The following is a 27,703-nucleotide window of genomic DNA, read 5'->3' on the forward strand; positions in this document are numbered from 1 at the left end:
TTCTGAGTCTCTTCCATCAATTTTCCTTCCAAACGACTGCTATAAGTAGAGATTTAAGCAAGCAATGCTTGTTAGCTGAGATATTACAGAAGGACTAGAGTGCTATCAGGTATAGTCCAAGCACCTATTACCGTCCACTCTTAACAAAAGGTCAACACTCCATCCTCTCCATACACTCTCAACAGTCTAACAACCGTACAAAACTCTCACCTCACTCACTCCTAATGTTTGTGGTAACTAGACTCCACTTTTGTTTTATATCAGGTACTTTTCACTGTAACTTGATTATTGTTATGTTATCGTAGAGGTAGTGAAGGACCATCGAGGTGGTTTTAAGTCTGAGATGGGACTCAACAGTACTACAGCCCAACTAATCTATCAAGTTCTCCTTTTCTCGGAGATGAGTAGTCAAATAATTGCATAAAGTGGCTTTAACATGTTCTTCATTTGTGTAAGTAAACCTAACATCACTTTTCACAAAGAATTGTCAAACATGTAATAGTGTAGCTATGGTTGCTTAAGATTTATTTCAAGAGGTTTAACTTTAAGTAAAGAAAAGGTTAACATGGGACTTGGACAGGTGGATAGTTAATTAAGGAAACAGAATGCAAACACAGCCAGTTGAAATCTCAGAACAAATTATCTGAGTAAATGCGGGTTAGAACTGGAGAAATAAACTTTTGTTTTTAATATCAAAATACAGATTTTTCCATGAACAAACAATTTGAAAACAATCATATTCATGAAAAGATATGACACTATAGAAACAAGAGATGTGTGAGTGTGTCAGGTGAGGGCCTGAGAGGGTGTGTAATAACATACTGAGCATAAGCTGCAGAAACCTGAAAACAAGTTTGAAGTCTGTCCTATTCAAGTATACATATACTGAAATCAGCAAGAGTAGACCTTCATGTGAGGCTGCTTGGTGGCGACCCCTGGTGGTAGAATACACACATCTATTCACATGATGTTTACTCCTCAATGCCGTTTTAAAGCAAGAGCTTGGATACACTTCTCAAGTGTTTTGTGCAGATCCTCAGCAAAGACTTCACAGAACAAGTTTTGTGATGATCCATTAATCAGTGATAAAGAGAAGGAGATGAGAAATCTTTACTACTTCAAAGTCTTGGCCTTTATGTGTATTAGTCTAAAAAAGAAATCAGACAGCGATCCTACAGACACACTGAAATTCCAAGCTGCTGTTTTAATGCAGTTATTGTTCAACCTACACTTTTTAATGCATGTTATGACTCATGCTAAATAGGTATATAATTAAAAACCATCATCATCATCATCAGTATTATTCAGCATTTCCCCTAAATCATTACTTTGTTTAAAGTCTATTTGTTTCATGTTAACACTAAATCAAATACATTAAAATGGTTGCTGTGGAACAATTAAGCTAGAGACGAGGCAATGTTATTACAGCCCCTATTTCAACATACAAAAAAGGTTAAGAGTTTTTAAGAATGTATCAAGACTTTGACACCTTCTGTCAAACTAAAATCTTATCAATAGCAACACACTAATAGTTCCAAGCAACCAAATGCACCTCCATCTTGAAGAGGGCAGCTGAGGAGCATCTTTTCTATCTTCAGACACTGAAGAGTCTCTCATCTGTACCGCCATCAGTTGAAGAGCTCCTCTAGGGGAGCTCACTGCCTTGCTAATTAATTGTGAACGTGCCAATCCATCTGCCCTTACAATAGCTTTTCTAATGATCCACATTCAAGCTTTAAAATTGTAAATTGATTTAAAGACATTACAGCATGACTAAAACACTCCATATAAGATACATTTTATAATTGGGTAATATTAATTTAACTATTTTCACCATGGATACAATGACACACAGCACTTCTATAGTCTCTTTAATTTTTAACATTTTCAATTTAGTATTTGACTAAAGGACAAAAACTTTAAAGGGGATATTTTGAAAAGAGCTTCTACAGGACTGCACGCAACATTCTAGTATTCAGAGCCTAATGTCACATATATAAAGTTAAAATAATGAAAACATAAGACATGAACAACTATAAAAGAGGCAGATTTCCCCACGTGTTTTTGCCAGTGCTGGAAAAAGTAATCTTACACTATGGGAGTATAAACATAGAGAATATAAGAAAACAGTTGGAGACTACATGAATTTCCTAAGTCACTGCTGGTCCTTGTGCTTTCTTTGTTCAAGCCAGTTAAAATAAAACAGGTAAAAACTAGTTTGTTTTCCTGCTTCATTATGACAAGCATGGGCCAGCACCTAGGTAGAACCACTGTCCTCCCAACAAGACAGCTGTACAGCTAACATGAAAGAATTCTACATCACTAGCAGGATTAAACAAAGTGGGTTTAAGGATGCGCCACAGAATAACTGTACTCTTTTGTGTTTTCATGATGGTAATTACACACAACATGTTTGAAAATTTTTTAGATAAACAAGTATCTAGTGACATAAAAATATATTAGGCCAAGACAATGGTGGGTCTTTAAAGGTCCAATACTAAGGAACGTGAACATTTTAATTTCTTTTAAAAAGCACAGAAACTATTTCATTTTATTGGAAAATGAAAGTTGGTATGTAGAAATTCGAAATAAATCGCAGTATATGTACAATTATTTTTCTATGAAGTATGAAGAAAGTTAAAAAGACCTGGGGGGTCATTCTGTCGATTCATTGAAATTTCAACATAATACACATACATTTCTTAGAGTTCCAAAGACCTTCTGTAAATTTTGACCTGCCAATCTTCATTATTTAGTGTCTTGCAGAAGTCTATGCACTGGCTATGAAAAAAATTGCCAACTCACTTTCCCTTAGTAATGGACCTTTAAGTCAGCTACCTTGATGGGCCATGTATAAAATATAGGGATGGGAACAAATATTCGAATATTCGGAAATCGGTCGAATATTCGAATATGAAAATCAAATTCGAATATTCGTAAATTATTGTATATTTTTGTTCAAAATAAGTATCATTGATTTTGGGCAATATGAACATGCTAATTCTACAGAACAAAACCATGTCACGTTTGTTATCGAGTATCAAAAGATGTCCAATTAACAAGAAAATAGCAATGCATAATTGGCAGGGGCCATCGTTACGGATCAACAGTTTGCAACAGGCGTCATTGTGTCAGATGCATGTCAAAAGATGTCCAATTAACAAGAAAATTGCAATACATAATTACCTGGGGTCATCGCTACGGATTAACAGTTTGTATTAGGCGTAAATGTGATATCTTTTTATCTTTTGTTCATTTTTATTGGCGCCTGTTTTATGTAACAAGTTGTAGAATTTTTTTTTTTTCGAAAACAATACCAAACTTGTAGATATTGCTGATCGGTTCACAATATTTTGTACCACGTTTCAGACCATCCGCAGAATCGGGTTTTATCCGCAATCGGCCGTATTCGAATTAACTTTTGAAGTATTTTATAATAAAATCAAGATAACATATGACTGATGCATAAGTTCATGTTGAAGGAGGTTTAAGTTTGCCTTACTTGCTTTTTACATGACGATTTTTACACGCCGATTAAAAATTTTCAAAATGGCGGCGGTAATACAACAGCGCGTCACGTGTTTAAATGGGACGACCTGCTATTTTTAGATAAAATTGCGACAGTCTAAATTATAATCGTTTTGATTTTTTGTATCATTTTGAAGCTAAAACACTGAATTAGTTAATATGTTCATGATTACACTGACAGAACCGTGAAATGAAATGCTAGGATCGGCGGGTTTTGCTAAGTAGGATCGGGTTACCCGAAACAAGTATTTTTTGGCCTTATTACGTACTAATAAGAATTTAAAGCTTCCATTAAAACAAACCGAATATTCGAATATTGATTTCAGTATTCGTTCCCATCCCTAATAAAATATGAACATACCCTTGCTGGATCATTAGTCTGGTATTACTTACACTCTCACGCTGGGTTTTATATCAATATACAAGTCCAAAACAGAAGAATCTCATTTTTACCAAAAAATTATTTAAATAGATTTAACATAAAGATATTGGTAGCAATGGACACTATGAAGACATTGGTAGCAATGGACACAATAAAGATATTGGCAGCATTGGTTGCAATAAAGACATTGGTAGCAATGGCTACAATAAAGACATTGTTTGCAATTAAGATATTGGTAACAATGGCTGCAATTAAGCTATTGGTAGCAATGGCTACAATAAAGACATTGTTTGCAATTAAGATATTGGTAACAATGGCTGCAATTAAGCTATTGGTAGCAATGGCTACAATAAAGACATTGTTTGCAATTAAGATATTGGTAGCAATGGCCGCAATAAAGACACTGGTAGCAATGGCTACAATAAAGACATTGTTTGCAATAAAGATATTGGTAACAATGGCTGCAATTAAGCTATTGGTAGCAATGGCTACAATAAAGACATTGTTTGCAATTAAGATATTGGTAGCAATGGCCGCAATAAAGACACTGGTAGCAATGGCTACAATAAAGACATTGTTTGCAATAAAGATATTGGTAGCAATGGCCGCAATTAAGCTATTGGTAGCAATGGCTACAATAAAGACATTGTTTGCAATAAAGATATTGGTAGCAATGGCCGCAATAAAGACACTGGTAGCAATGGCTACAATAAAGACATTGTTTGCAATAAAGATATTGGTAACAATGGCTGCAATTAAGATATTGGTAACAATGGCTGCAATAAAGATATTGGTAACAATGGCTGCAATAAAGATATTGGTAACAATGGCTGCAATAAAGATATTGGTAACAATGGCTGCAATTAAGAGATTGGTAGCACTGGTTGCAATAAAGATATTGTTTGCATTGGTCGCAATTAAGATATTGGTAGAAATAGCAGCTATAAAAACATTGGTAGCAATGGATACAATAAAGATATTGGTACCAATAGGCATAATAAAGACACTGGTACCTACGGACACAATCAAGATATTGTTAGCAATGGCCACAATAAAGATATCTGCAGCAATGGCAAATGTAAGTTCAAGAGAGGAATTGTTCAATTCCTAGATTGCCTAACAAATAAAGCTGAACAGCTGAAATTAAAATGAAATAGAGCAGAAAGTTGGCATGCTAATAATTCTTGTAAACTGTACCAAAATGATAACTGACTGCCAATATTTAGCGCTGTACAATCAATAAATCATTAACTGGTTGATCAATAAAGCTGCCTTTCTAATCCTGTCTACTGTCAGCTTAGTAAAAATCTGTCAAAACTTCTTGATGGATGAAAACTGAATCTACCTGAGTCTTCACCTCAAATCTCCTATTTTCCAATCCATCCTACATCCATCATAGTTGCAGGGATTATGCCTGTCAAACCCAGTGATTCAAAGGAATCTTCCAATAACATCTACAATACCAACAGATACTACATTTTAGGGTCCCAAATGTAGAAGGTTATAATGCAGTAATTCGGTCAAAAATGTGCTTCCGTGGTTCGAAAGAAGTTCCTAATAAATAGATCCTAATTTTTCCATTTTTCGCGCATTTGCGCGTAAATCGGGGGCCAAATGGGCATTATTTCACTTGTGGAATGAATTTTACATAAAATAGGACACTTTTCATGCTAATATTTGCATGTTTTCGAGTTGTTTACTTGAAAACGAAAGTAGGGTGTTTATTCTGCAGACTGCTTTCTGAAATGCAGCAATATGAGGGTACCCGACTTCAGTTGACTGGCATTTCACTGCATATTATTCAACACCCCTTTTTCTTTTCGTTTTCTTGAAGCAATTGTATGGATATCTTGTGGAAAATAGGCCTACGACGGAGTGAAAATCTAGAAACTGTAAAAAAATTGTTCTGAAGTAGCTGAATTTTATATGAAACAAAGAACAATTTCTTTTATTGGTATATAGCCTAGAACTGCTGCAAGCCTTTCTTTGTAACATGGTTGTCAATATTATTGTTTGTTCAGCGAAAAAAGCAAGATATATTTTTCATGATTAATGAAAAATGATGCTAGTTATACAAGAACATGAATATTACCTGATTACACAATGGTATAAAGCAATTATCTGGGAACCTGTAATATCAAAAGAGACACTGATATTTCATGAAAATGGCTTGGCCTCTACAAGCAAATTTTTATTTCTACTGGTATTTTTAGAAGCAGTGACATTGACCCCAATGACCCCATTTGCAATCCAAAGTGTGTTAATTAAAAATTCCTACATCATTTCATTTGATTCACTTTATCCTAACTTAAGTCATTGAGCAAACACTGCTTTTCTATTTTTAGTATTATTATTATTATTATTATACCAGATTTATATAGCGATCAATTTCACGTTCAAAGGCGCTTTACATAGTTCAAATGCAGCCACACAGGGCGCATAATTCATCCTCTACTAGTACAGACACAGTGGGATCTGACCAGAGGGACAGAGTGAGACAAAGCCCCCATGACAGAGAGATCAGAAATCAGATACAGGCTTGTCCGGCTAACTTAGCCTAGCTCGTTGCGAAAAGACAGCCTGGTTCTTTAACATGCCCAGTGTATAGCACTGATACAACAATTACCTTGACCCCATGGCTCATATGCAATCCCAACTCATTTCTTATTCTAAGCTGCCCGGTTTTTCCCCAGTTTTTGCAACAGTGACCCTGACACCAATGGCTCAATGTGCAACCTTATTTTGGTATTGATAAAAGCTTACTATAACACAAGTTTATTAGACTTCCTTTATCCTTATATAAATATTATGAGAAAAAAAATGTTTTTCTATTTTCAGTATCAGTGACACTGGCATTGACTCACCTTGCCCCATGTGCAATCCCAACCTTGGTAATGATATAAGCTTCCTAAGCCTTTGTTTCAGTTTTACCCTAATTGCCACAGTTTTCTGATTATTTTTAGTAGTTTGACACTTCTGTAGGTCTTACTATATGTTACCTTTAGGCCAAGCTTCATTTTAATATAAACCCAAATTTATGTTAGTGGCACACTTTTTTCTAGTTTAAGTAGCCATTGGTCATGTGCTAAACACTTGCCTGTCAATCTAGGAATCCAGGGTTCAAATTCTGTTCCAGGAACTGGAAATTTCTTAGATGCTCTTCAGTATCTCCCATCCAATAAAGAGGCCTCTCTTTCCTGGGATTCACATATCAGTGCTTTACAATGGGCTCGTTAAAGAACCAGGCTGCCTTTTTGCCAGTGATAGGCTATATAAGGCAGACATAAATGTATGTAAAAAAATTCTCTCTCTTCTGTACTAGCAAAGGATGAATTTGGCACTCTGAGTGGCTACCTGTGTATGTAAAGCATCTGTGAATGTGTTTTTATGAAACTGGTACATGTAACACTGACCTTGACTCCACTGACTTTTTAATGCAATTCAAGCCTTGTCATTGATATAACCCTGCTAGGGCAATTCTCATTCCATTTAAAACATCCTAACTGAAATTATTCAACTGACATTGTGTTTTTTTTGTATTTCTTTTCTTTTGGGGGGTAACAGCAACCTTGACCCAATGGGCCGTAACTCTGCTAAATTCATCCCACCAGAACCAAAGTGTTACTTGAGTTGTGTATCTTTTTTATACATTTGCACACCAAAACTCTCAGCAATTAATATCAGTATACAGTCTCATTTCATAAAACTTTAAAAAGCAGTCAAATGATGTCTGTACTTCATAAAACTAGTGGAGCAAATTCTAACTAATACATGATTTCAAAGAACATTTTACCTGCTGCCTCAAGCATACTAATAAACCTTTCAAATTAGCACATATTTCAGGAAGCAAAGCATACATTTCAAGAATACCTTTAGATCCACAATAAAACACAGTATAACCAACACCAGAGCAATGTTCGCATACACAGATCTATTGCCCGACAAAATGTCAGCCATATAGTATACACACATGTTTCTAACATGTCAAACAAACCAACATGTTTAGACACAGTTTGTTTTTCATTACAAATTACATTTTACTTGCTTTCAAAAGGAAGTTTATTTCAGTTAAAACTAAAACAAATCATTTCAATTTATTTTAACTACAAAACTATGTAACCAAATTCATACAGTAAACAAAAATAGATACAGGTAAATATAGTTTTCCTTGTATGGTAAGCTGGCTTGCTTATTTATGGTAATGTGTTTACTGGCATGCCTTTTAAGGTAAGCTGATTTGGAGTGTATGGGATAAGATATCCCATAGTGAACTGACCACATTTGCTCTACAACAGGACAAGATGTAACAGTGAACAGAGGAACAACAGACTGCATTTTTTTACAGAAGAACAAACAGACTGTATTTTTTTACAGAGGAAGAAGACATAACAGTGAACAGACTGCATTTTTTACAGAGGAAGAAGACATAACAGTGAACAGACTGCATTTTTTACAAAGGAAGAAGACACAACAGTGAACAGACTGCATATTTTACAAAGGAAGAAGACATAACAGTGAACAGACTGCATTTTTTTACAGAGGAACAAGACATCACAGTGAACAGACTACATGTATATTTTTTACAGAGGAACAAGACATAACAGTGAACAGACTGTATATTTTTTACTGATGAACAAGACATACAAGTGAAAAGACTACATTTTTACAGAGGAAAAAGACATCACAGTGAACAGAGTCAACAGACTATATTTTTTTACAGAGGAACAAGACAACACAGTGAACAGACTATATTTTTACAGAGGAACAAGACATAACAGTGAAAGACAATATTTTTTCACAGAGGAACAAGACATCACAATGAAAAGAGTGAACAGACTATTTTTTCACAGAGGAACAAGACATAACAGAGAATAGACTATATTTTCTCTACAAAGGGTCACAACATAAGAGTGAACAGACTATTTTTTACAGAGGGACAAGACATAACAGTAAACAGACTGTATATCTCTACAGAGGGACATGACATAACAGTGAACAGACTGTATTTTCTCTTAGAGGGACATGACATAACAGTGAACAGACTGTATTGTCTCTACAAGGGGACACAACATAACAGTAAACAGACTGTATATCTCTACAGAGGGACATGACATAACAGTGAACAGTCTGTATATCTCTACAGAGGGTCATGACATAACAGTGAACAGACTGTATTTTCTCTACAAGGGGACACAACATAACAGTGAATGGTCTATATATCAGTACAGAGGGACATGAATAACAGTAAAGACTGTTTCTCTACAGGGACAAAATAACAGTAACAGACGTTATCTCTACAGAGAGACATGACATAACAGTAAACAGACTGTATATCTCTACAAGGGTACACAAAATAACAGTGAACAGTTTGTATATCTCTACGAGGGACAAGACATAACAGTGAACAGACTGTATTTTCTCTACAAGGGGACACAACATAACAGTGAACAGTCTGTATATCTCTACAGAGGGACATGGCATAACAGTGAACAGACTATATTTTCTCTATAAGGGGACACAACATAACAGTGAACAGACTATTTTCTCTACAGCAGGACAAGACATAACAAGAAGCAGACTATATTTTCTCTACAGCAGGACAAGACATAACAGTGAACAGACTGTGTATCTCTACAGAGGGACATGGCATAACGGTGAACAGACTGTATTTTCTCTACAAGGGGACACAACATCTCACAGTCACCAAACTGAAAGAGAAGTTAGACACAGGAAGATTGGACATATGAACAATAGTAAAAACACATCCCCTACCCCATTTTACAGTGGCATAAGAAGGTAAATAAACACTAGATGTTTCTCCACTACATTAAGTTAATACGTTCCATTGTGGATAGATTATTACAATTCACTATGATCACCTTACTACATTGTCAAGTTTATATTATCAGTTACATTACAATTACATAAGATATGGAGTTTGCATGTGGCTACAAATGTTTGAATGTGTGCGGAGACATGTTGGCAAGGAGAAAACGATAACATGTACATTATACTATATGATAGAGTGATTTTCTCATGACCTGTAGTTTGTTACACCCGAAGATAACTTTTGCTGATTAACAAATTTACAAACAATCTGGGACAAACTGGCGTATATAAAAAATGACATGACCTTAGAATTGCAGTCAATGTCATCTTGTCATCTGACACAGTAGTATTCTACTCTAGTCTTCGTTTTTCACCTTTTTATGTTTCTACGAAATTATCTTCCTATCTATCTACCCTGAATTCAAATAGTTCACCTTGACTTGAAAAACAGGGAGACCTTCATTACAGGCAAAAATTTACTACTACTCCTATTACAGGTCAGTCACACAGAAACATTACTTTATGACTTCTTTCCTAAAAGTTAATTTCTTATTCAAATAATTCATAATAGTTTCAACATGAATACCTTGTCACTATCAGTGGGGGAAAAACTGACTTTATTAATGAACAATTTCCTCATTAATAAAAATTGAAGGTGTATGTTTAACTTCTGTTGAAAGAGTTTTGTCTGTCTGTTGCATTTTAAGTCACTCCCATATCTTCCCAGTTTTGAAGGTTGAACACTAACTTCCAATAAACCAGCTGGATGGCATCCTCAAATGAAAAATTCTACACCTCAACTGAGGTGTCGAACCCACATCGGTAAGAGGCAAGAGATTACAATTCCACAAACTTAACCACTAGGCAAATGACATATAGTTTCATTTATAGATTTTACCACTATATCTACGTTTTTATGACGTGCTGTAGTATTTAAATGATTTTGTCTCCTCACCAAGGTAACATACTATGACGGCTATATTTACTCATGATAGGAGCGCTAGATAAAGACCGCAAGCTTATCAAATGTCCCCTATTGTGAACATGAGTTTGGTGGAAAACACAATTAAATTGTTGAAAGATAACATACACCCTCTATCATCAAATAATGAAGAGTGGTGACTGCATTTGTTTGAAAATCATAAAATTGCAGGATTTTGCACACCCTAGTATGTGTTTTTATCTTCTGAAACTACACTTTCACTTTTGAGCAGCAATCTGTTTGCAGCCTTGAATCCTACACCAGCTTCCAGACTGGCAGGCTGATGCTTCTGCTCTAGTAAACACAAGGGCCTAAAACAATCCTTAGAATAACGACGAGTGCTTGACCGGTCTGTATGACAGAAAAATGCGGAGATATTTACTTTTGGAACAAACAAATTATATATATGTAAGCAGGTCTTTCTGTGATTAACTACCTATCTACAAGAAACTGTTTGTCTACCTTAAAATGCTACCTCATCACAGAAGGTGGGTGGTTCTATTCAGGTGCCTGCCTGTGCCTGAAAAAATGCCCATACATCAGAGCCTAGAAAACTGGCCATACAACCTCAATTGTATAAGTGTGACTCTAGACAAGAAGTTGTATAAGCATTTTCTTGCATTTTTCCTTAATGGGAAACACGTCAGTTGCTATGTTTTAAGTTATACGAAACAAATATAAAAAGTTACGTACTAAACAAAGATATAGGATGTTAGTCGTGTAGAAAGTGGCCTGATGTTTATGATAACTATATTTTACTCCTGATAATACCATGTTACTGATAGCCTGAACAAATACCCAGTTAGACAAAATAAGGTTACAACTTATACAATATTTAACTCATAACATCACATTGTTTTAGTTCATTCAACTTTACTTCAAACACTTAAAATAAATCACTTTTACTACATGTGTTCACATCAATAATATAAGGGCTTATGATGAAATCTTGACACAGTATAATATCATGTCCCTTCTCCATTATTAGTGCATCTCTGGTGCTGCAAATCCACATTAGGACATCTACCCAGAGTAAAATACATACATGAAACACTGATATATCAATGTCAATTCCGCTTTTCATGAGAGATTCAGAAAAATAGGAAAAAGATGGCGAAGAAAGAAATGGAAAAGGAAGAATTGTACAAAATAACATCAATCCTGCTCAATGCATGTAGAAATCATGACCTGCTCAATGCATGTAGAAGTCATGACCTGCTCAATGCATATAGAAGTCATGACCTGCTCAATGCATGTAGAAGTCATGGCCTGCTCAATGCATGTAGAAATCATGACCTGCTCAATGCATGTAGAAATCATGACCTGCTCAATGCATGCAGAAATCATGACCTGCTCAATGCATGTAGAAATCATGGCCTGCTCAATGCATGTAGAAATCATGGCCTGACAAGTTTGGAGACTATCCCTTATTTATAACTTTAATATTTTAGCAATGGACCTTGGTGTTGCATGCAACTTTTCTTTTAACCGAACTGTAATAACGTACAGCAAACATCATAAAATATCTTAAATTGCACAGTCATTGTATCATATTCAGAATTTCATTATTTATGACAAATCAAAATTTTATGGCATTAACATTTTACAACATCATAAAATTTTAGAAAATATATTTTCGTATGTTTGTATTTGACTACAATTCATACACTAAACATATTTTATTATTCTCATGAAACTATTGGGCTGAAGAACTTTACTCCAAGGTTCACATCATTCACATGTAACACTATAGTGCAGGTATTTTCTAGTTTTAGTTTTTATTTCATCCAGGAAGTGGCCACACGAAGTTCTTGTTAGACTATCATTAAGAGCTGAAACTTGCAGTTTCTTGTGTAGCTGATACAGTTATCACTGTAATCTTGTTTACATTATTTACTCTAGATATGTACTCCAGACAATCAACCTTTACCTTACATGACTTGTAAGTATGTTGTTTAAATATATCTACTTATCACTTAATGTTCTTGTTCAAACAAGTAAACTTTAAAATAGAGACAACCTGGACAACAGCTGACCATTTCATCAACAACCTGTACTAAATATCACAAGTTGACCAGTCCATCAACAACCTGTACTAAACGTCACAAGTTGACCAGTCCATCAACAACCTGTACTAAACATCACAAGTTGACCAGTCCCTCAACAACCTGTACTATCACAAGTTGACCAGTCCATCAACAACCTGTACTAAAAATCACAAGTTGACCAGTCCATCAACAACCTGTACTAAACATCACAAGTTGACCAGTCCATCAACAACCTGTACTAAAGATCACAAGTTGACCAGTCCATCAACAACCTGTACTAAATATCACAAGTTGACCAGTCCATCAACAACTTGTATTAAACGTCACAAGTTGACCATTCCATCAACAACCTGTACTAAATATCACAAGTTGACCTGTCCATCAACAATCGGACAGCTGACTAGTCCTTAAAAAACCTGCTCTAAATTTCAACAGCTGACAAGTCCATCATCAACAACCTGCTCTCAACTTCTAAGTGTGACCTCTGCTTACAAATCATCGTTCAAACACATATACAAATCTCCCAGAGCCATAGTCATACATGACAATCAGCATGTAAATGAACTGAGAGAAATACATCCATTACTGGAGAAGAATGCCCTGCACATCATCTTGATGAAGTAAATAATTGATGCCAGTTTTATGAAAATCTTCCCAGCAGTTAACAAGATATGAAGCAGACATAGTTTAGGATGGATGGATATGTGTGACTCCAGTATAGCCCCAGCATACCTTGTATCTGGGAATATCATAATTTTCTAGAAGCTTACAACATCTACTATATACTATACTGGCCACTACAAAAAGACAATAACTATAATGTAATGATCTGTAACTGACTTACCTCTATTACTTTGATTGTAGCTTCGGTAGCCTTGACCACCTTGACCGTACGATGAAGGTGGACCTATGTTTGCACCGCCCCTAGTAAAATATAAAATAGTAGTTTCTACAGAATTCCAACACAAATATAGCTAACATCTCGTGTGATATATATTGACAAGTTCGTACACTTAACAGATTATTTCAATACATAACACATACAGAATTTCTATCAACATAGAAATCGCAAAGCAAAATACATTAACATTTCATATCAAGACTTTAGAAATTAAGATGCAAATTGTACTTGGTTACTTTTTCGTTTAAAGCTTGGGAATACACTGACATTTTTTTTTATTACTGTACAAATTTTATTGGTGACATATGTTTGCAATCACTAGCATTAAACCAGAACTACAATCAAAGGAATTGGACATGAAAAACTGTAATATCTTGAGATAACAAGGAACAACACAAGAACTAAGTAAGCTGGAAAATAGTAATGATAAGAGACTGATCTTTTTAAAAATTTGATCATAATTTGAGCCATGCCATGAGAAAACAAACATAGTGTGTTTGCGACCAGCATGGATCCAGACCAGCCTGCACATCCGTGCAGTCTGGTCAGGATCCATGTTGTTCGCTAACGGTTTCTCTAATTGCAACAGGCTTTAAAAGCGAACTGGATGGATCCTGACCAGACTGTGCGGATGCGCAGGATGGTCTGGATCCATGCTGGTCGCAAACGCACTATGTTCGTTTTCTCATGGCGTGGCTCATTTCAGTTTTTTTTTTTAAAAATGAAAAAATAAAATCAAATTATAGGCAAATACTGTCTGCATATTCACTGAAACAAAACTTCATTACTGGTGTCTGTTTCAATATAAGATATTTAATTGTTAAATATTTGGATTCAATAGAGGAAACATCACTATGGTATTGTTGCCTTGTATTTCTGACCCTTACCTATTTCTTACAGTCATAGAACTGCTAGTATTTTGCACAGACCTCAAATTTTATATATAAATGAGGTAAGTGTTAAATAATTCAAATACAAAATTCTATTGAAGCATCTATTTTCATTTGTGATTTAGAAAAGTCTCATTAATTTTAAATCATCTGTTAATAAGTTAACCATTCTTTACCTTTTATTGTTCTTTGTCATGAGGGAAGGGAGATAACTCACTCAGCAGTTTTACAACTTACTGCACATTTTTATGTCCCTTGCTTTGAAACATATCATTTTAAGGTTTAGGAGTATATCATCAAATTATAGAAATATCTGGTAAAAGAACAACATCAAACATCAATCTACCTATCCAATACATGTTTTATCGCATTGTTCCATATAACTGTATACTTAAATATTCTCAAAAAGTTGTCCCCCTTTAAAAATAAATGCCATTTGGAAAGATATAAACAATTACTGAAAACTCTTAGTTAAACCTAGTTAAGTGAAATTTTAGCACTGGGACATAATTGCAAATGCATCAAAATGAAGATAATTATGTAACAATTTTTTGACAATAAAAGCATTGAACTGTCTGAAAGTGTGGCCTCTTTATGCAGTCCTTTTCCAAAATTCAATACATATATATATATAAGCAAATTAACATTTTTTTTGTAGAGTAATATACATATTTTATATGCTGTTCAATTTTCATAGTAAACATACTTCTCTTTCTATAATTTGGTATTGTTTGAATTTCTTTTTCTGAATTTGAAGATAGCTGTTAAAGTGGAAATACGCGCATTTTTCAAGTAAAAATCCAGCTGAAGTAGACCTGTGTGTAAAAAGGGTGGAGGAAATTATAGCTTTTAACCCAATATACCACACTCTTCCTGTTACCAGTGCAAAATAATAACTTTCCAAATATGACTTTTCTTATTTTGACTGGGGCAGTCTTTTTTAAGACAGGAGTTGTTTCCCATCAACTTCAGAAATCGCTACCTATAGGTAAGGGAGATCACTGTGTAGAAGATTGAAAAAAAGAACTATTATTTTATAAGTCCGATTTCTTTATATCTAAAGCATCAACTTCAAATACTTATGCAGCATTATCGTTAATTTAACACATTTAAATGCACAGCAACCGAAAATTGCTTTATGAAACATTCACCAAAAACACACTATGTGCAGTAAGATGCGCATAATGCCGCTTTAAGTATAGATAATAATAACAGACACTTTTGATATGTTGAGAAATCATGTTATGCTGAAAAAAATGGCATTACAAGGTCATGCAAACAGTTGTTTAATCATGCTACTCATTCTATCTAGAACAATGACATCTCAACAATAATGTATCAGCCAAGCATTCCTCGAATAAAACAAAAAATCTTTCAGTGTGACTTGAACTTTGAATTAAATGAATTAAATGGATTAAAATATGTTTATTGAACATGCTCACAAAATGGGAATATCTGTAAAAAGTAAAATCACTTAATGTTCTTAAATTTTGATACCTTACATGTGTGTGACAACCGAAAAACAACCAAGTATAAAATATATAAAATCTCTTTACCATTTAAGAATACATTCAATAACATAATTTTGTCAAGTTTGAACATGTTTTACAGCAACCGATCTTCTGGGACATGCATAAAAAGAGATTAGGAGTCTGATACTCCATTGATACTTGAGTGATTTCAAATGAAGGAGGCCTATAGTGATTACATTATCACATAATAAGTTAGGTAATGCTAACCCATACTAGGAAAAGACAATTAAGTGAACCACTTTTCTCTTCATCTCTCCCTCCCTCCCCTCTATCTCTCTCTCCATCTCCTTTCCTCTCTTCCTCTCATTGTGCCAGTACTGATGCAGTAATCATTCTGATCTGTGTTTCACAAAAGAAACAACACTTTAAGGGCTTTAGAAGACATAAATAAGATTGAATTCAGACCCCGACCTTGTACAGGTGTTACTGAAATTCTTTTGTTCTTTACTTAGTCCAGATGAATGGGACTGTAGCTCAAAGATTCATGAAAACTTTCAAGAGATAAAAACTAAACTTCATCTCCAACAGGGGAGAACATAAACAAAAGTAAAAATAATGAAACAGAGTTAACCAATAAAATACAAGCAAAGCATTGTAATAACAACAAGAAAGTACAGTGGTATTTAGCCACTCACCTGACCTTGACTGCTTGACCTTAGATATATGACACACTGAATCATGAATGTTTACAACTATGCTTTGTATAAAAAGTATAAAACATGTCTAGTGCCCCCATTTAAACAAATCTGAGAGAAGACCTTACACCGATGCTTTTGACCTAATTTAATGAATATCCACCAAACACTTCCTGGGGCAAACCTAATTTAAAGATAATTCTATTTTCAACTCTAATGTCCCCTTAAAGGGGCCAAGTGCCCCCATTTTAAGAAATGTAACAAGAGACTTTATAATAATGCTGCAGACCAAGCTAGAGATAAGTCCATCAAGAGATTCATGAGAAGAACTCATTTAAAAACATTTCTATTTTAGCCCTTGTGGCCCAAATAGGACCTTATAATGATGCTACAGACCAAGTTTTATGAAGATGTATAAAGTGTTTCATAAGAAGTTGTTTAAATGTATTTCCATTTTTAGCACTAGCTGACCCAAAAAGAAGTCAAATGCCCTCATATGAATAAATTTGGGCGAGCATTTTACAATGATGATACAGACTAAGTCTGATGAAGATCTGTGGAGCAGTTGATGAGAAGAAGCTGTTTAAAGGGTTTTAATATTTTTAGCTTTAGGGACCCTTGAAATGGGCCAAGTTGCCACATTTCAACAAAATTGGAAGATCCACCAAGTGGTTCATCAGAAAAAGGCTTTTTACTTTTAGCTCCAGGGACCCCTAAAAAGGACTAACAAGAGTGCCAGACTGTCACAAAATACGCCCGTCAGATGAAAACTGTTCAACTTAGAGAGTGGACAAGGCTAAATTCGGAGTTTTTCGAGTAATTCAAGGGACATAATTTCAAGAGTGCCTGCAGGTCAGAGACCACCAATTCAAAAAAGTACAGGGAACTTACTGGGAATGAGGTAAGTGTATACCTGGGAATAAGGTAACATCTGTGCGTTCTGATTGGTCAGTCATGTAAACAAACCCAGGAAGTGATTATTTTTTCAAAATTGATATTTTTTCACCTCATTTACAGTATTTTATTATACATTTTGACAAAATCTGCTACATTTTATGTGTATTGAAAAAAAGTTTTATCAAACGAATTTCTCCCGCCATGTCAATGATGTAAATAGGGGGTCATCTCATTCACACGAAAATTACTTAAATAAAGTATCACTATTCATATGTTTTTTGTCCGATATTTTGGTAGAACTAAGATATTTCTTGAAAAACTTGTAATTAGATATACATGTTTCGATGTATGGAAGGCCGTACACGCCATAATGTTACAATGTAAGTCTATGGGAAAACAATTGGTGGTCTCTAACCTACGCAGCACTGGTTGGTTATCGAACTTGGCCGAGATATTATGCCCAAAAACACTGTCAGCCAGTTTGGTGAAGATCGGATGAAAACTGTTCGACTAAGGGAGCGGACAAAGCTAAATTCACAGTTTTTCGAGTAATTCAAGGGCCATAATCCAAGACTGCCTGGGGCGATTCGGGTGGTCAGCGAACTTGGCTGATATATTATGCCCACAAACATTGCCAGCAAGTTTGGAGAAGATCGGAAGAAAACTGTTCGACTTAGAGAGCAGACAAGGCTAAATTCGAAGTTTTTCGAGTAATTCAAGGGCCATAATTCAAGAGTGCCTGGGGCGATTTGGCTGGTTATCGAACTTAGCAAAGATATTATGCCCACAAACATTGTCAGCAAGTTTTGGTGAAGATCGGATGAAAACTGTTTGACTTACAGAGCGGACATGCTTTGGACGCCGACTGGATGCCCGCCAGCCCGCCACAGGTGTTCACATTATATGCCCCACTCTTTCAGAGACGGGCGTATAAAAAGGAGTGTCCAATTTCAACAAGACTTGAAGAAGATATTATAGTGATGTTACAAACCAAGTTTGATGAGAATCCATTATGTGGTTCATGAGAAGAAGTTATTTAAAGGCACTCCTATTTTTAGCTCTATTGACCCATACAAGGGGTTGTATGTCCCAAACTGAACAAATTAAGGAAAAACCTTATAAGAATGTTACAGACCAAGCTTGATGAATGCAAGTCCAATCGTTCAGAGAAGATTTTTCTATTTTTAGCACTCATGGCCCCTAGTTGTGGTAAAACAGAACCATAGAAGTTGTCAGAGCAGAAGTAGCTTATGCAAATTCTGGATGAGGATGCCGCATCACCCATCTATGCTAAATGCTCACCCTGGACCTTTAGTTCAGGTGAGCTAAAAAGAAACAACAAAAACAGAGACTGGATAAACAGCAATTATCTATAAAGGGTTTTCTGCTTCAAGTTTTACCTTCAGTTTTGTATAATACCCTAGAGCACAGTGCTGACAGTAGATCAATTAACGTTTAAGGCAGTCTGCTTGAACATATACATTAAACAAGAGACATGCTCGACTACTCTAAGTGGAACAAAAGCAATAACTTGGCAAGATTAAATTTACTAAAGCAAACAAGGGTGCTATAATTTGAATTGATTCTGACACACAGATATCTAACTTGGTTATGTAACTATATTTGAGGAGATGAATGCTGAAAGTTTCAGTCATACATATAGTTATTACTGAGATACAGCTTAATGTTTAGTTAACAGAAAGTTACGAGTCAAGCAAGAACTGTCAAAAAGACAGCGTGTTTGACTTCAAGAATGCTTATCATTGACACCAACACCTAGGTGAGTGAAATAGCTCTCACTATTCTCTGAACAATCAAGACAAGAAAATGTAAGAATTTTTTTTTTGGAAAATACTAAAAAAACTCAGGTCTACTGGTATTGATGATAAACTCGGACAGAAAATGAGGCTTTTTACTTGTAACTTTTTTATTTCTGCAAATTGTTATCAATGGTTGGTACCAAAATAAAGTTCAACATTTGTTGAAAAATTGACTATATTTTGAATTTATATTTAGTAAGTAAACTCTGAAAGGGGTACGTAAAATGGGGACTGTACGAACGTTAACTGATGATAAATTCGACCACTTTGTTATTTACAAAATTTTCTCAATAATATTATATTGAAACTTTCCCAAAAATACTGCAACAGTCATTCCCGATCACGTAATGAAAAGTGACCCAATGTCAGGCCTTCATGTGTTGACAGTGAGTATGCGCCAAAAACATCCTCTTCCCTAGTAATTTTGGATGAATATTTTTAAACAGACAAATGTAAGTCATTTATTTATACAGAATATTTACGAATTTTGTTTTTGTGTACACCAGTTGGTGTTGTAAGTGGTTGCTATTAGACGGCGTGTTCGATTATATAAATAACCAATTACAAATTTTCAACTGAATAATTTGACGGTGGTCGACTTTATCATCTGTCCGAGTTTATCATCAGTACCAGTACATTTTCATTTACATTTTCCATAACAAAGTTTTCAAATGCATACAACAACAGAAAACCCTTCATACAATTGGAGTGTCATGCTTTCTGTTTCAAATATCATGTCTACTTTGACTCATATAACACAAACAAGCAGAAATAATGATAGCAGGCATGTAACTGAGCAATACCTCCATAAATACATGTGTATCTGATCTATATCATCATCTCTAATACAAACCACATAACTCTTACTAGTATACATTTATTGCAAGTGTTAACATAAAAGTCACAGTAACTGTTGTGTCCAGATCGATCATTAAACTTCTCTTTACACACAATGATGCAGCAGTCCATTATATATACATTCAAATGTATTTTTTTCTAGTTTAAGTTTCAATGTTAGCCAAATCAAATGAACCAACAAAAGTCAATGCAAACATGCCGGCCACCAAATTTGGCGATTATATAAATGATTCTAGGACAGCAGTTGTCTCTAGAAGGGTTGCATCCTGTCAACTAGTTATAAATGAAATATTGTGCATCTCCTTCCAGTGCTTTTTTTTCCAGGCCAATTTCGAAATTCGGTCCAAAATCCCAAAATCAAATAGTATGATTTTTTTTCAAACTTCAAAGCTTAATTCCTTGATTTAAACATTTATAATCTCAGTTCATATATCAACAATCAGTTCTATTATGGACACTAACCTTACAGTGCTTTATAAATTCACCCTTTGTGTGAAATTTCACTAGTCTGGGTAAGTTAGAAAGGCTTCTTAAAGCCACTGCTGATTTATGAGACATGAACAGAGCTTATAAATGTTCATATGACAATAACATCAGTCCCAATGTGTTGTACTGTATGTGCCCATATATAAGATATCAATGAATCATTCATTTTTGTGAATGTGACATTGGTAGTGTTATATGCCAGTAAAACTGTATAGCTAAGCGCCCTGCCGTAACTGAACATAACCTTACAGTTAAATTCCCAAAATATTTTTTCTTTTTTACTTTTTCAACAAAGACTGTACCTTTCAAATCTTAAACATTTGAAACAAAAGACAATATGCAAACTTAATGCATTTATGACCTTTTTTTTTCTTAAATGTAACATTTCAATAAAAATATGACTTTTTTTTAACAATTCTCAATTTAGACATTTTCAAAAGCATTTTTCCTAATTGTAAAGGCCCTGGCCCCATTTCCAAATCAGTGGGGAAAAAACAAACACTGCAATCACCAACTTTTACTATAAAACTATAGTGTCAAATTAAAATAACTTCCTTAAGCTAGGCTTTCTCTGTCATACATATTTAAACAACAGGGCAGAACATTCACAGTGGCACAGAAATTCTAGTATGAAGATATTTGTATTCAAATTGTCCAAAATAAAATGATTTTCAACCAAGAAATGTCCTATTTTGCAGTGCCAATCACTAAAGTTATATCAATCACTATATGTTATTAATATTTAGAAAATGCAATCAGAATGAACTATTATATATAATACCTTATCATTCTATTAGCCGGCCCCATATCTCTGCGACCCCTGTAGCCACTGTCTTTCTGGAAGCCTAGCTGTGGACGATACTGCTGATTTCGGTTAAATTTCTCAAAGTCTTCAGGCTTCAAGGCACGTTCAGGCATACTATATTTAGAGAAATATATACATGTCTAACTTTATTTTAATTGAATCATCAAGTTACAGAAATAATACAGGTCTCCAAATATTTCTACCCCAGTAGCAAGTAGAAAGCACCAGTTTATATAAAAAAGTTTTAAATGCTACTGATATCTACTGAAGGGTTGCACAGACATCAAGCTTTAATAGAAAAGAAAGATCAAAGTTATGGCACCATTTCATGCACAGGTGAGCATCTTGGTAGAAACAATAGCAATCTATAAGCCAGCTAGATAGGACTTTCTCACATGTCTGGTAAAACTCTAATTCACAGTGGTGAAATACCAGTGATTTGGTTAGCAACATTAACCATGTGGCCATTCAAGCGTAACAAGTGAGACAAGTAAACAGATCAATGACAGTTCAGACAAAATCTCCTACCAGGTGGGCCGGTGGTCTAGTGGTAACACGATTGACTGTCAATCCAGAGGTCCGGGGTTCGAATCCCGGTCCAGACACTGGAAATTTCTGAGATGCTCTTGAGTGTCTCCCACCTAACTATGAGGCCTGTACTGGTTCTTCCCAGGAAAGACGGCTTCACGTGTATCGGTGCTATACACCGGGCACGTTAAAAGAACCAGACTGTCTATTCGCTTGGCTAAGTTAGCCGGACAGGCCTGTATCTAAAACAGATTTCTCTCTATCTGTTCTGGGGGCTTTATCTCACTCTGTCCCCCTGGTCAGATCGTTCTGTGTCTGTACCTGTAGAGGATGAATTTCGCTCCCTGTGTGGCTGCGTTTGCTATATGTAAACCGCCTTTGAACGTTTTTATCATGAAAAGGGCGCTATATAACTCTGATATAATAATAATAATAATAACTAGAAAATGCTTTTGTAAAAAAGCGCATGTCTCCCCAAATGCAAAGTCCTATAGGCAACAAGTCAATAGGGGTCAGGAGCGGAAGTCAAAGAGACACTGATGGTTGGCTGCAATAGGGATCATCTACTTGGCATGTCCAGTCATCCTGCTAAATTTCAACACTATTGGCCTAGTGGTTCTCAAGTCACTGTTCAGGCTCCTGTGACCTTGACCTTTGATCAAGTGACCTCAAAATAAATAGAGGTCATCTACTCTGCATGTCCAATCATTCTATTAAGTTTCAACATTGTAGGTCAAGTGGTTCTCAAGTTATTTCCAAAAAATGATTTTACATGAACAGGCCACTGTGACCTTGACCTTTAATTGACTGAATCCAAAATCAATAAGGGTCATCTACTTTGCATGTTCAATCATCATATGAAGTTTCAACATTCTGGGTCAAGTGGTTCTCAAGTTATTGATCGGAACTGGTTATCAATGTTCAGGCCCCTGTGACCTTGACCTTTAATGGAGTGACCCCAAAAACAATAGGGGTCATTTACTCTGTATGAACAATCATCCTATGAAGTTTCAACATTCTGGGTCGAGAGGTTCTCAAGTTATTGATTGGAAATGGTTTTCCATGTTCAGGCCCCTGTGACCTTGACCTTTGACAGAGTGACCCCAAAATCGTTAGGGGTCAACTACTCTGCATGGCCAATCACCCTATGAAGTTTCAACATTCATCTACTCTTCATGACCAATCACCCTATGAAGTTTCAACATTCTGGGTCAAGTGGTTCTCTAGTTATTGATCGGAAATGGTTTTCAATCTTCAGGCCCCTGTGACCTTGACCTTTGACGGAGTGACCCCAAAATCAATAGGGGTCATCTACTCTTCATGACCAATCATCCTATGGAGTTTCAACATTCTGGGTCAAGTGGTTCTCTAGTTATTGATCGGAAATGGTTTTCAATCTTCAGGCCCCTGTGACCTTGACCTTTGATGGAGTGACCCCAAAATCAATAGGGGTCATCTACTCTTCATGACCAATCATTATATGAAGTTTCAACATTCTGGGTCAAGTGGTTCTCTAGTTATTGATCGGAAATGGTTTTCAATGTTCAGGCCCCTGTGACCTTGACCTTTGACAGAGTGACCCCAAAAACAATAGGGGTCGTCTACTCCAGCAGCCCTACAACCCTATAAAGTTTGAAGGTTCTAGGTCAAATGGTTCTCGAGTTATTGCTCGGAAATGAAGTGTGACGTACGGACGGACGGACGGAAGGACGGACGGACGGACAGGGCAAAAACAATATGTCTCCTAGGGGAGACATAATAATACCAGAAAAAACCTACTCTCTCACAACTGGAATGAAAACAGGAGAATAAGGCATTCTTGCATAAAAACTACTTTTTTCACTGGATCTGCCCATGTATTAACGGGAGAAAAATCGTGTTCAAACAAGGCAATTCACGTGCTGTTAATACCCGATTTTTATTTTTTAAATGCTTTCCCAGGGTCGTAAATGTATTTCTGCGCAGATTGACATCTGGTATTTGCTTCTTGTTCCTTTCATAAAAACCTCTTCTTGTAACATGAAAGATGCAATCTAAACCATAGAATGTTTTGCTGTATCAGTTACCAATGCCAAATGCGCTGCCCCCAACAATGTTCGTACTCGCTTCTTCCCTTGTTTACTCCCCTTTTAGAACTCTGCGTCGTTTCAGTTTTTGTAGATAAATGTGAATGTTTAAGAATCGCGTGTAACTAGAACAAATGTTTGTTTATAGGAACCATGTTTATGATTTTGTTAAGTATCAATCGGTATGTTTTTATCTAATTTCTCGAAAAATTTATATAAACAGTCTGAAACACTGACACTACGTTCGTACTCATCCGTACTCCAAATGTGTCTGTACACAATTTCACTTGAATGTAAAGTTATTCTTCTTGAAATTGTGCTCCTGTTCACGCAACTGTTAAGGTACATTAACAATTATTAATAATTTCATGTTTGTAATAACTAGGGATTAAAAAATCGTTTGAAAACCTTCAGGATGTACTTCTGATGGTGTTGTTTATTTCTGGGTCCTGGATACGGATATTTAAAACATGTTTACTGTTTCCAAGAACAACCAGAATGCTAATTAGAAAATGTACCGGAATCGTAAAGTCATCACGTATGAAAACAATACATTTAGTCTTCGTGAAATGTTTTTATGCAAGAATAGCGACAATACACGTTTGTTTTGTGTATTAACATCTGCAGAAGCCCTTGGGATATGTTTGTGACCTCGACCTTCGTTCTCAGTCACAAACAATCCCGCGGGCTTCTGCAGATGTTAATACACAAAAAAACGTGTATTATCCCTACAATGGAAAATAATACTGTGCTCTTCAATGGTGACCAGTGAGCTAGAATAATAAACATTAACCTAATGTAACAGAAATGATATACTTACACTGCCCCTGGTAAAACTTTTGCTTGAAACAGGAAACCTTTCTCATATGTTGGATCATGGTATTGTACACTGTAATGTAAAATTTTAGAAGTTTTAAATTTTTAGCAGAGAAAAAAACACTTAAAATGTATATACTAAGTAGAGTTACTGAACCTGCCCTAATGAATGTTTAGCATAATCAAAACATTATAAAAGTACAGTAATTTTTTCTCAGAAAAGTCACCCTGCACTTAAATTTCAATGAAGTAAAAAATAAAGAATCATTACCTTAATAGTACTCATCTGAAAACCTATATAGGTTTATTAGTTAGTCTTATATATTCTGCTACTTACATAGAGAAAATATATTAGTTTCAGGTAGGTAAGAGCCATAAATCTGGTGTTATATAAAACAAGAGGGCCATGAAGGCCCTGTATCGCTCACCATTGACCTAAAGATCATCAAGATTAACATTCTGACCAAGTTTCATTAAGATATGGTCATAAATGTGGCCTCTAAAGTGTTAACTAGCTATTCCTTTGATCTGACCCCGTGACCTAGTTTTTGACCCAACATGACCCAGATTCGAACTTGACCTAAAGATCACCAAGTTTAACATTCTGACTAAGTTTCATGAAGATACAGTCATAAATGTGGCCTCCAGAGTGTTAACAAGCTTTTCCTTTGATATGACCTAGTGACCTAGTTTTAGACCCCACCTGACCCAGATTTAAACTTGACCTAAAGATCATCAAGATTAACATTCTGACCAAGTTTCATTACGATATGGTCATAAATGTGGCCTCTAAAGTGTTAACAAGCTTTTCCTTTGATTTGACCTGGTGACCTAGTTATTGAACCCACCTAACCCAGATTTGAACTTGAGCTATAGATCAATAAGATTAACATTTTGACTAAGTTTCATTAAGATATGGTCATAAATGTGGCCTCTAAAGTGTAAACTAGCTTTTCCTTTGATTTGACCGGGTGACCTAGTTTTTGATCCTACATGACCCAGATTCAAACTGGACCTTAAGATCATCAATATTAACATTCTGACCAAGTTTCATGAAGATACAGTCATAAATGCGGCATCTACAGTGTTAACAAGCTTTTCCTTTGATTTGACCTGGTGACCAAGTTTTGGACCCCAGATGACCCAATATCGAACTTGTCCAAGACTTTATTGAGGATAACACTCTGATCAAGTTTCATTAAGATTGGGCCAAAATTGTGACCTCTAGAGTGTTAACAAGCTTTTCCTTTGATTTGACCTGGTGACCTAGTTTTTGACCCCAGATAACCCAATATCGAATTCGTCCAAGATTTTATTAAGGGTAACATTCTGACCAAGTTTCATTAAGATTGGGCCAAAAATGTGACCTCTAGAGTGTTAACAAGCTTTTCCTTTGATTTGACCTGGTGACCTAGTTTAGTTTTTGACCCAGATGACCCAATAGTGAACTCGTCCAAAATTTTATTGAGGGTAACATTCTGACCAAGTTTCATTAAGATTGGACCAAAATTGTGACCTCTAGAGTGTTAACAAGCTTTTCCTTTGATTTGACCTGGTGACCTAGTTTTTGACCCCAGATGACCCAATATCGAACTCGTCCAAGATTTTATTGAGGGTAACATTCTGACCAAGTTTCAGTAAGTTTGGGCCAAAAATGTCACCTCTAGAGTGTTAACAGTCAAACTGTTGATGACAGACGGACGACAGACACAGGGCGATCACTAAAGCTCACCTTTGAGCACTTTGTGCTCAGGTGAGCTAAAAATTTAACAATCTTACATATTGTGGAATACTGTGATTCAACGGCAATAACTATGTGTCATTGAAGCAATCCTGCCAATCATTAAACTTACTAGATATTTCTGCAAATATACAATTGGTGCAAGCTGTATGGAAAATGCATCACCAAAATTGCTATTTCTAAAGCAGTAAAATGTGTTTTAGAGCAAGTAAAAATAATTACCTTATTACTCTGTTATCTTCAAGATCAGCTAGCTGAGGTAAGGGACTTTTCACAGTTCTGAAGAAAACAACATATACTAAACAATACAAAATCATAGAACTGACTAAAAAAAAAGAACAATTTTTTCTTGAAAATGAATCAGTCAGACCACACATCTGTTCTCTGGATTTCCTTCACCATAATTTATAAATTGAAAATCTGCCCATTTCTCTACCAGAAATATCCTATTCATAACAAAACAAGTTTTTCTCAGTTACAATGGAACCTAGAACATCAATATTTTTCCATACTAACGTTCAAGTTCATATCGGATGGGTCAGGGCTCCGGAAATTTTGATAACTTAATCGGTCCGAAACGAAAATCCTGACATCGGCGCTACCCCACCCACCGCATTCCCAATATTACGTATTTTGTAAAACGTGATAGAGTAAAGAAATAAGCATGTCATGCATTAAAACTGAGTTACCGGTCACCGCGTGTTTCCATACAATGAAGACAGTTATTCAGTGTTATGTGTGATCGTTACTTTGTTTAAATTTCGATGTTTTTCCGAGAAAATACTTGTAAGGATAAAATTACCGAGGCATTGACAGGGTGTGCGTAACTAGTCTAAAAGCCAACGCACGTGACCGGTACCGTATACACGGCAGATACTTTGTGATGTTTCCTCATTCTTTGACCGAATTCTATAAAATACAATGCGTCAAAGTGAATTACACGACACATATTCTCTGCT

At 35.6% G+C, this 27,703-nt stretch overlaps 1 protein-coding gene across 3 annotated transcripts in view; it reads right to left on the bottom strand.

Annotated features, from left to right (window-relative positions):
- LOC123536147 (5'-3' exoribonuclease 2-like) overlaps positions 1-27,703 on the bottom strand; it is a 114,904-nt gene that overhangs the window by 16,252 nt on the left and 70,949 nt on the right. For all 3 annotated transcript variants that reach the window (XM_045319001.2, XM_045319012.2, XM_053549170.1), the window contains 4 exons: positions 26,967-27,023; positions 25,008-25,076; positions 21,570-21,707; positions 13,614-13,693 (listed from right to left, as the gene is read on the bottom strand). In XM_045319001.2, the coding sequence (XP_045174936.2) occupies positions 13,614-13,693; positions 21,570-21,707; positions 25,008-25,076; positions 26,967-27,023 (344 nt within the window). The remainder of the gene's footprint in view (positions 1-13,613; positions 13,694-21,569; positions 21,708-25,007; positions 25,077-26,966; positions 27,024-27,703) is intronic.

The sequence above is a fragment of the Mercenaria mercenaria genome, chromosome 1, assembly GCF_021730395.1.
Source record: "Mercenaria mercenaria strain notata chromosome 1, MADL_Memer_1, whole genome shotgun sequence".
NCBI classification, from domain to species: Eukaryota; Metazoa; Mollusca; class Bivalvia; order Venerida; family Veneridae; genus Mercenaria; species Mercenaria mercenaria.